Source organism: Priapulus caudatus, unplaced genomic scaffold (genome assembly GCF_000485595.1).
Source record: "Priapulus caudatus unplaced genomic scaffold, Priapulus_caudatus-5.0.1 Scaffold306, whole genome shotgun sequence".
Taxonomy (NCBI): Eukaryota; Metazoa; Priapulida; class Priapulimorpha; order Priapulimorphida; family Priapulidae; genus Priapulus; species Priapulus caudatus.
This window is the reverse complement of record NW_014577367.1, coordinates 93,526-105,095: the sequence shown is the minus strand read 5'-3', so window position 1 is coordinate 105,095 and position 11,570 is coordinate 93,526. Positions and strand designations below refer to the sequence as shown.

At 40.5% G+C, this 11,570-nt stretch overlaps 2 protein-coding genes across 6 annotated transcripts in view; one reads left to right on the top strand and one right to left on the bottom strand.

Moving 5' to 3' along the window:
• The window catches only part of LOC106808807 (apoptosis-inducing factor 1, mitochondrial-like), a 33,529-nt gene extending 23,465 nt beyond the window's left edge, over positions 1-10,064 (bottom strand). Inside the window, exon 1 of one of the 5 annotated variants that reach the window (XM_014811661.1) lies at positions 9,577-10,064. The gene's annotated coding sequence lies outside the window, so the exon portion shown is untranslated. The other 4 variants (XM_014811664.1, XM_014811665.1, XM_014811660.1 and 1 more) reach the window with 4 other exon arrangements.
• On the top strand, positions 8,558-9,578 carry LOC106808810. Its single transcript, XM_014811673.1, has one exon. It carries the CDS (start codon positions 8,798-8,800, stop codon positions 9,317-9,319), a length of 522 nt encoding a protein of 173 aa, XP_014667159.1. The 5' UTR covers positions 8,558-8,797; the 3' UTR covers positions 9,320-9,578.
• Positions 10,065-11,570: the final 1,506 nt, after the last annotated feature.

The window sequence follows — 11,570 nt, the reverse complement described above, 5'->3', positions numbered from 1 at the left end:
TGACCACGATGACGCATTGATGACCATGCATTGATCACCCGATGACGCATCGATGACATGCGATGCACACGCATGATTGCATCGCATGCAAACATGCATGGACAGCCGATGAACGCATCGATGGACATGCCCATGTACAACGAATGACGCCATCAATTCATAAGTGACCCCAATGAATGTTCAATTGACATATGTCAATGATATATATACATGACCACGAGACACGTCATACGTCCATGACCGTGATGGACGTCGTTGTCGATGATAAATAATGACAAGTTTTTGCGTTTTTCAACGAACTCATGGCATATATTATGTATAGCTCATGAAACATTTTTTTATAGGGCTAAACTTGCTCAATATTGTAGCAGTGCGGTTTGCGTAAGCGTCACGAGCTGGCGATTGCGTAAAGCGTCAAGCAGCACTTGAAGACGTCTCAATAAAAAAAAAGCTGAAATAAACACCAAAACAATTTACTACCAAAGTCTTATGTTTCTAGAGCCTAAGCTCTATTCGCTTACTTATTGCCGCATTACCTGTAAATGCCGGTAAATGCATCATCTCGCAACACACAAACACCGGCACGCACGCCCTGTGCACAAAACATTTGAATAAGAGCAGCAGCGTAGGAAAGCGTGATGCGCAAAATTCGCTCGACTCTCTTGCTTCATTTCACACCTTCACAAGCCAAATAACACAACAACAGCTTCCATCTTTGCGTATCTATGTTGTAGCGCTAAATTGTTTCACTTGTTCGAATTATAAGCTCTGTCCTTTGTTCTTACGCTACTCCCGCCAGAGATATATCGCCTGAAATCCGCAAGGAAATGTTCTCACCGTGAAAATGTAAAGAGGACGAGATGTCTGTTCATACACGACGTAATGCGGCGCATTGCATGCAGGGATGAGCTGCTGCCTGCCTCTAGAGGCTCTGTTTCGAGGGCCGCACGCCAAGCCAAACATAATGCGCACGCGCGGGCATGACGTCACAGACACGACTACTAGGTGATCGCCATCGAAAGTTAGCGGGCTTAGGCGATTTTCGATGATACGTCCTCTATACATTTTCACGCAGCGAGAAAATTTCCTGCAGGATTTCACCAAAATATCTTCTGCCGCGTCGAGTAGGTAAGAGCAAAGGGCAGATTATTAATTCGGAACAAGTGACTCATTTAGCTACACATAGATGAGTCGAAATATCGCTAATGGCGTAATTTAGCACGCCGTTTTATTCCCCTGTCGGGAAATTATAATATTTCATTCCTCATGGAATTGTCTCGCGATTCGTCTCGCTCATTACACATTAGATCATAGAGAACAGCGCATGCCACAGCTTGAGTTTGTTCTCCCTACCACTTTTCTAGCTAATTATAGGATGAAGTTAGAAAGGAAGGCCCATGTTGCAGAGTGAGTTCTGTAACATGTCATGACACCTCTTAAAGTGTGCTACGTCAGCGAATTTGCTGAAATTTATAGCTTGAAACCCTTATTTTTTAATTTTTAAAAAAAAAATTAAAGCATCAAAAGTTAGTACTACCGCTTACTAAATATTCCTAAAGCTCTGCAACCTGAATATAAATGTTTTTACGTTGTTAAATGTTGCAAAGATCTTACGATTTGAATTAGTGTTACCTAACACTATTTACACAATACTGGCGTCACTCGCGTTGCTGCACTGGTTGCTGCTGGTCGATGTTCATCGTGATTTGTGTATGGTGCCACAAAGTGGGTGCCCAAACAGCTTTCTGTTTTGCATTTGTGTTGGCCTATATAGAATATTACAAATATATAGGGAAAAATAAATGAATATATGCTTCAGTGGATGTATTTGTTTTGAAAAATTATTATTAAACTGCGGAAATGTTATTTGTTTTTTTTTTAATTTTCTGCCAACAAAAATGTTTGTGACATCCCGTCAGTAGATGCCGAGCAGAGCTAGATAAAATAAACGATAAACGAATGGTTGCGGCAGACCAAGTGCATCGGAAAGCAAAACGAAACAGAAAAAAGCAGAAAGAAGATTTATTGAGAGAGAAACTCCCGCTTAAGTTTACAAAGAATTTTCATGGCTGCCACAATAATTTTGCCAATGCCTCGTTTACCGCAAATGTTCGCTATATCGGCTAGCTGCGTCTGGGCGCCACACAATAATTTTCGAATTCATGGCGGTTGTTGTTGAATCGAACGTTTGGTTACATCGAATGCACCGGCAAATTAGGGAGTATAACGAAGGTATATGAGCATGAAAAGTAAATAGAAACGCTAATTGTATTTTCATACATTTTATTTTGTACAAATAACACACAAATATACTACTTGCTGGTGCTCGAAATTCGTGACGTAGACAGTTTAAAGAACTATATATTAACTGCACAGCTGCTGAAATTTCCCCATAAATGTTTTATGGTACAGCACATCATGTAAGCATCTCTCAGTAAATGTAATAAAACATTTCACAAAACGTCTCTACCTTCTTCAAATTTTGATTTTAAACCATCTGTTCCGGACGTTAGGTTGTCTGTCAAACAGGTGACATAAAACGTGGTTGGCCTTAGAGGATACCGACATGTCTAAAATCACGTTTGAAAACATCAGTTGATTGATTGATTATTAAATAGCAGTTTACTTTTGCTAACACAGACATCTGGGTTGGTTTCCTGAAAATAAATTAGCTTGAAACAAAACACCACTTTGTCTGTCAAAACAATAACGTCCGCAACGTCCTAACATGCGAACAAGCTGTCTACCTTGTGGAAAACAATTTTTGTATGTTTCTAGTTCGGAAGTTGACATTACATGTTTGGATTATGATTAACTGATGTTTATACCAGTTGAGTTGGGAAGTTTGAAATAGAAATAAAGAATTTAATTTTTTCACATCCGTGTTACAAAAAATTACTCATTAGCATATTTCGACTCAGATACCAAGATGGAAGCTGTTGTTGGTGTATTTGGGCTGTGAAGGTGTGAAATGAAGCAAGAGTCGAGCAAATTTTGCAATCACGCTTTCCTACCTGCTCTCTTATTCATGTTGTTTGTGCACAGGGCGTGCGTGCGGTGTACTTGTGTGTTGCAGATAAGCATTTGACCGGCATTTACGGGTAATTAGCGGCATTAGCCATTAATAGGCGAAATAGAGTACAGAAACATTAAGACTTTGGTAGTAAATACATTTCGCGTTTATTTACCTTTTTTTTTATTGAGACGTTCCAAGTGCCTGTGCAGTGTGCGTAAGGTAAAGGTATAACTATAGGCATCAATTTGCGACTGGAAATCTGATTACCACTTAATCGAGACCAATGCTTAAACGGAACATTTTCATAATTCCCGATCCTGTCGTGATGAAGAGCTAGGAAACAACTGTCACACTAGGAGGACTGACACGTGCCAAGGCCAAAGGCAAGGGCACGTCGTTTCAACACGTAAATACTAAATAGACGGAGTGGGATGTACTCCGCTACTCGACCGGCGATAGAATATACTGTGAATGCCGACAGCATCATGCGTAAGGCGAACTTGGCAGCCTACAATAGTTTGCAAACTCTTCGACACAGATAGGACGGCAGGGAGCTCATAATACTACCGACTAGATACCAATAACAACACATCGTACCGGCTTTTTACCGCAACAACAGATCAAGCAACAGACGACAGCACGTAGGCGTTATGACTTATGTCAGACTCCGAAATGTGATATTATTGGATGCTGTAAATGCGGGGATGGCGCTGCGATCGCACGTCCCCGTCTATTTTTTCCGTACCGCAAATGCGCAAAGGGTTCCTCTGATTGGCTGCTTTGATTTGCTCTGCACGCGATAAACTGTCAAAACAAGAGAACAAACGCCAATTGTAAATATGTGTTTTAGTTCATCATCAGGCGATTATAAGGTAAGTTTAAAACACACATTTTACTCATTAATATAGAATATAATATCACTATAATTACAATTATTTGTGTAACTGTGTTATTTCATCTTAATCTTAAGTTGATGAGAGGGTTTCGGGCTCTCGTAAGACGTCTCGTAACACTTACTACATACGTAGTAACATACGAATGACCTGTTGTAATCCTTATAATACCCAGTACTGCCAGTAGCAAAACATTCCCTATGTACATTACAAATGCATGCTTCAGCGTGACCCAACATTTTGATAATTTTGTTATTTCTTAAATTTTGAGCCATTTCTAAGCAAACAATTAATACACAGGGCATTATCAATTCATACAGAACTATATAGATTATGACTCTATAACAAAGAATAATTCAATTTGGGTTTTTTCCACGTACCTAAACTATCCATTGCTTTAATTAAGTCCCACAAAAATACATGTATGTAAAAAAAAAAAATTAAAAAACGTGTGACAGTTTTAATTGAAACTATAATCATATTGTACATACAAACTAATTTGGTCTGCGTATATGTATTGCTACCCTGTTTCTTAAGAAAGTACATGAAAGCATTGGTTGTAAAATGACTTTATTACTTGGAAGCATATGAAATAAACACCTTTCAGATGCCAAGATGAATAATACAACCTATTTCTAATGTGCGGTATTGTTTGTTTGTTTTTTATCACCTTGACGATCTGCAGCCGGATATCCGCGAAGCGCTCAAACGCGCGGTAGCGGCGCACTTTGCCAATTTCGTGCCCCTCTTCCACGCCATTACTGAGGTCCTTTTCCTAGGGTTAGGTGAAAGCCTGCTTTTCGCCTGAATTGAGCAGTTCTGCCCATTGCACGAGGGATCGCCACTACCAGTTAGGTAGAGACTGCGCTAGAAATGCTCCCAATTCTTTGTTCGCTGCTAGGCGCGCTTTCTTTGCTGTAATAATGGAGTTTTTTGTTCACATTGTAACAATATATAGCGCTCATGCGTAGCGTTGACTGGCTGACTTTAGAGGATCCGATATATAGGAACAATACATGTCTTCGCTATTCGTAAAAATCCAGTTACAGTTAGTTTCATTGCACTCTTATCTTGCTATTGTACTCTGCCATAGTTACACTCCTCATCAAACTAAAGATTCAACATGGTGGCAGAAGTGCTAAACTGTGAACAGTGAGAAGCTTTAACTGTAAGTGTTCCGTAAGAATTCACGTGAAATTCCGGAGTGCTCCGACTCGGACGGCCCAAGGATAGAGAACATGGGTCCCAATAAAACCAATGTGCCTCGTACTCGTGATTCTACAGGCACCTATAATATATATGATATCTAACACGATCCCAATGCGAGCATCGAATTGTATCCACACCTACGAATACTTCTATTACTACAAGTACATGTTACAATAATTACTAGTAAGTACTACAGTACTACTAAGTACCAGCGACTACTAGTACTAGTACTAGTTACTACCAGGAGCTAATAATGACAAACTGTGTTACCGGTACTAGTAAGTTACTAATATTAATAATGACGACTCCTGTTAGTGTTACTAGTACTCCTACTAAATATAATAAAATATAATGCTAACTAATACGAAATCTATTTACTACCAACTTCTTCATGTTTCTATAGCATAGGCCTACTCCTTGACCTATTATTGCACGTTTCCTGAAATTCCGTCGAAATCCTACGTCAACGTACGCTGCCGCTGCATTGCTCTCGCGGCGCGACTGTTGCACGCTTACACTAATATATATAGCAGGTAGGAAAGCGTGCTGCCAAAATTCGCTCGACGCTCACTTCATTTGAAACTTTCACAGCACGAATACACATTCAACAGCTTCCATCTTGTGTTCTCCTTGAACAACAGTATTCACTTGTATTAAAAACATAATGTCTCTGTCGTACCGAGCTGTGTCATGCGAAATCACGCAAAAGACTGACGAAATTCTCGCGTTCGCGAACCTTGCCCAGTAATGGAAATGGCTGTCAGTCGCAACACTGCAACGTTTTGCAACGTTCCAATGGCGAGGCTCTTACGGGAGTTGGAAAGCAGTGCGCCGCTCGCGCGCCGCTATAGCCCATAGACTGGCACTCCGTCCCACTCTCGCTTAGCTTAGTCACTCGATGGGATCGAGGTGGGAGTGAGTCCCAGTCTATATAGTCTTTGTCCTTGCAGCCATTTCCATTACTGGCAAGGTTCGCGACACTGCGAAAATTTCGTCAGTCTTTCTGTGATTCGCGGACACAGCTCGGTTACGAACAGAGACATTATGTTTTTATAACAAGTGACACTGTTCACGTCCCAAATGTCTGCCCTCTGGTGTCCCCCACTAAAATTGTGGACTGTTCGCTGGCAGCTATGGATCGTGCGCCGGTCTAAGCATTCGGCGCACGGATCCATAGCTGCCAGCGCTGCATACTGTCGTAGGACTTCCCGCCGGTTGCGTGCGCCTTGCCGCGGACTGCGCGCAAGATCTGCGCTCAGCACTTCGGCGTCAACACCTCCCTTTCGGCAACGCTTCTCTAGTATCCCGTCTCATCTGGTTCTAATTAACATTAATTATGGTGCAGATCTACTTTACATTTATTAGAGAACTGAAAGGCCAATTTGGTATGGACAGATTTTGCTGAAATAGTAAATCCATGGATATGAAAGAATATGATACTGTCCTGAAATAATACGTTTTTGAAACACTGTAGGCCTACACAGGGTGCGAAATTAACGCTCGCACCTCGCAAAATGCCGAGTGGATTTCCGAAATTGCGAGTAGAAATATAAGCACTGCACTTTATTGCGAGTGACATATAATCTGTTGTGATGACTATCAAAATCCAACATCCATATCAGCGCATTTTAAAAGTAACAAGTTTCAGCATAAGTCATAACGCGAACTAGACAAACTAATTCTTTGCCAAAATTATAAACACGTACTGTCTACAAACTGAGTAAGGATTATAAACCTCGCGCGATTGGCTGCTACGAAGTATTCATTTTCACGCTTTGTAGGCCTGGTTAATAAAGTCGTCTCAACATTTATAACATTTATAAAATAATAAAAAAGCATAATATATAAAAATACGAGTGTTTGCGCGTTTGCGAGTCTGAAATTTGACCACTGCAAAAAATTGCGAGTGCGCTCTCAAAAGTTAAATTTCTACCCCTGCTACATGTACATTGCGTCTACATTAATACATCAGTTGGATGAAATAATTTTGTATGAAAAAGTATGCATATATTTTGAAGGCTATAATGTCACAACATATATGAATTGTTTCACTTGAATTAATGAAGAGGCGTAAAAAATAATGATCAGTTAATCAAATCACATATTGAATAGGGGTACATTGTTGTTGGCGTACATTATTGTATCTATCTTTACTCTAGCTCTAGTACTCATAGGCCGCCGGAGCTATCTTTACTCTAGTCCGCAATGCAGACGTAAACTCCGCTTTGCTAATCTGAGGGTGCGGTTTATTACTGGGTCTGCGTCCCCATTACGCCCCTTGCGCCCCATGCGCGCCCACGCCCCCTGCGCCCATTGCGCCCCCCTCGTGCCATTACTGGGTCTGCGTCGCGCTCGGACTATCTTTACTCCTGCCGACGAGCGAAGGGCTACTCCAACTAGCATGCAGCGCCCCTTCCCACACTCAGGATATACCACTGCACAATGCTAGCCACTATTTTTACAGTGGGCGGAGCTCCGGCGAAATCCAGCACAATGGCACGCCAACGCCGCGAAGTCGCCGCTAACAAAACATTAGGAAATTTCTATGATTTGCATGTTGTGTTGGTGGACAAATTCTAGATGTTTTCAGCTGAATACGCAAAAAATGTGTCAAGACTAATGTTCGAAAATACGTATATTGGCAAGCATCCCGAAAATTCATGATAAATACGTGAACTTAGTTTAGTAAACAGCGTAATGATTGAAAGTAGTAAATGGGCGCACTATTCGTATCACTATTTTATCAAATTGCTCATGAAATAATGGCGCGACTTTTATTATCTTTGCAGCTTTTATAAGTACACACCGTAGACAATAGGACAGGAGTAACGGGATCGCTGTAAAACTTATAGTAAAAAAGCGTAAGAAATTCTTACGGAAATCAGCTTGTGGCAGTGGTAGACACTGATCTCTATAATATAATCTATTATCTCTAATCTGATCTCTATAATAAATAAATCAGCTTGTGGCAGTGGTAGACACTGATCTCTATAATATAATCTATTATCTATAATCTGATCTCTATAATAAATAATATAATAAATAATATGATTATATTATAGAGATCAGTGGTGGTAGAATTGAGCCAGAGCGAAAGCGCCATCTGTCGTGGAGTTTGGGGCTACTCGTACGAGTACGTATACCTACGTATGTAGTAAGTGTTACGAGGACGTCTTACGAGAGCCCAAACCCTCTCATAACTAAGATTAAGATGAAAATAACACAGTTACACAAAGAATTGTAATTATAGTGATATTATATTCTATATTAATGAGTAAAATGTGTGTGTTTAACCTTACTTATAATCGCCTGATGATGAACTAAAAACACATATTACAAATGGGCGTTTGTTCTCTTGGCTTTTGAAGGTTTATCGCGTCAGAGCAAATCAAAGCAGCCAATCAGAGGAACCCTTTGCGCATTTGCGGTACGGAAAAAATAGACGCGGCCGGCCGGCGTCGACCACAGAAATAGTGGTAACGACATGCAACTATTTTTTTGTAACTGAATAAGTTCGTTTTGGCGCCATTTCTACATTCGCATTTCTCACTACTGGCTGCGGTGGCACACCAGAACCCTTGAGCGGCTTCTAAATAATTTTGAGAGTGCTTCTTGTTCGTAGTTGAGTTGTTTGTCTGTTCAAGTTGGGTTACCTCACCTGCACTCCTACACGCTGACAATGCCTCGCAACGTTGAAATCAAAGCGTTGGTAAAGAACTTCGATGCGCTCAGAGCGAAAGCAGCGAAGCTCGCGAGAGCGGAAGGCACGCTCATCAAGCAAGCGGACACATTCTTTGTAGTGCCGAACGGTCGGCTGAAGCTGAGAGAGCTGGAAGGCAGCGAAGCACAGCTAATTTATTATGAAAGACCAGACGCCGTAGGGCCAAAGCTCAGCAACTACTCAATTTCGCCTGTAAACAATCCTCAGTCGCTAAAACATACGCTAGGCCAGGCACTCGGAATCGTCGGGGAGGTTAAGAAGGAAAGGTGGCTATACCTCGTGGGCAACACGAGGATTCACTGTGATAGAGTCCAATTCATAGGAGACTTCATGGAGTTAGAGGTTGTGCTCGACCAGCAACAGCAATTGGAAGAGGGAGACATAATTGCCAAGGACCTCATGGAAAAGCTGGGTGTCGAGGAAAAGGACCTCGTACATGGGGCATATATGGACATCATTTTGAGTAAAATTAAAAATTAGTTAAAGGAAGTGGCTATGACCAACATTGTGTTGGTAATAAGTAATTAACTTCCCATAATGTAGCTCTCCACGTATCTCCATCATTCACCCAGCCACTGCATGGATGAAACAAGCTTCCGTGCAGTAGTTTTGACATGTCATGTGACTATTTGCATTGATATAAGTTATAACTTTCTTTTAAGCTTGGAGATTGAGAAAAAGCTATAGCTTGTAAGTTGATTAATTATAGTCAAAAAGTACATAATTCCATAGCAAACCTTAGGTGAGCACAGGTTCTCTGCAAGTTTCTTTGTAAAACGTCTATTCCTTGATGGTTTTGTCTTAGGTTTAACCGTTTATGACAATGCGTAAAAAAATTTATTTTATTCGGAGAAATTTATTTTGATTTATTTATTTGGACATTGGACATTGGACATTTGGACATTGGACATTCGGACATTTAATTACATTGATTTTATTCGGAGAAATTTGGAATTTTACACTCAAATTGTGATCATGCTTATATATTATATTGGTAAGTGTGTAGCTACATTCAGTAATTCACACAAAAAAGAGCTCGTGTCATAGTGTAAAAAGTATTAGAAAAAGTTAGTCAGAGCATTCTGAGTGGCTCTGAATGTCGCGCGTGTTAATTTTTTATACAAGGTTAATTACCGGTTATTTATCTGGTCTTTGTAGACACAATGGCTTATTTTTTAACACACGAGGTGGCTCTGTTTATACTTCTGTATATATATATATTGATGACGCATCGATGACATGCATGACAACCGATGATGCATCGATGACATGCATGACACCCGATGACGCATCGATGACATGCATGACAACCGATGACGCATCAATTCATAAGTGACCCCAATGATTTCAATGACATATGTCAATGATATATATACATGACCACGATGACACGTCTATGACGTCCATGACCGTGATGACGTGTTGTCGATGATAAATAATGACAATTTTTGGTTTTCAACGAACTCTGCATATATTATTATGAGCTCATGAAACATTTTTTATAGCTAAACTTGCTCATATTGTACAGTGCGTTTGCGTAAGGTCACAGGCTGGCGATTGCGTAAGGTCACAGGCACTTGGAACGTCTCAATAAAAAAAAAGGTAAATAAACACAAAACATATTTACTACCAAAGTCTTAATGTTTCTAGAGCTACTCTATTTCGCTTATTATTGCCGCTAATTACCTGTAAATGCCGGTAAAATGCTCATCTGCAACACACAAGTACACCGCACGCACGCCCTGTGCACAAACAACATGAATAAGAGAGCAGGTAGGAAAGCGTGATCGCAAAATTCGCTCGACTCTTGCTTCATTTCACACCTTCACAGCCCAAATACACCAACAACAGCTTCCATCTTGGTATCTATGTGTAGCTAAATGTTCACTTGTTCGAATTATAACTCTGTCCTTTGTTCTTACCTACTCCCGCCAGAGATATATCGTGAAATCCTGCAGGAAATGTTCTCACCGTGAAAATGTAAAGAGGACGAGATGTCTGTTTATACACGAGTAATGGCGGCGCATTGCATGCAGGGATGAGCTGCTGCCTGCCTCAGAGCTCTGTTTCGAGGCCCGCCAAGCCAAACATAATGCGCACGCGCGGGCATGACGTCACAGACACGACTACAGTGATCGATCGAAAGTAGCGCCGTTAGGGATTTTCGGATGATACGTCCTCTTTACATTTTCACGGCGAGAAAATTTCCTGCAGGATTTCACAAAATATCTCTGGCGGGAGTAGGTAAGAACAAAGGACAGAGTTATAATTCGAACAAGTGACCATTTAGCTACACATAGATGAGTCGAAATATCCTAATGCGTAATTTAGCACCCGTTTTATTCCCCTGGGGAATTATAATATTTATTCCTCATGGAATTGTCTGGGATTGTCTGTCATTACACATTAGATCATAGAGAAACAGCATGCACAGTTTGAGTTTGTTCTCCCTACCACTTTTCTAGTAATTATAGGATGAAGTTCAGAAGGAGCCCATGTTTGCAGAGTGAGTTTGTAACATGTCATGACACCTCTTAAAGTGTCTACGTCACGAATTTCCTGAAATTTATAGTTGAAACCTTATTTTTGTAATTTTTTTACATCAAAAGTTAGTACTAACGTTACTAAATATATCCTAAAGCTCTCACCTGATATAAATGTTTTTACGTTGGTTAAATTTGCAAAAATCTTGACGATTTGAATTAGTGTTACCTAACACTATTTACACAAT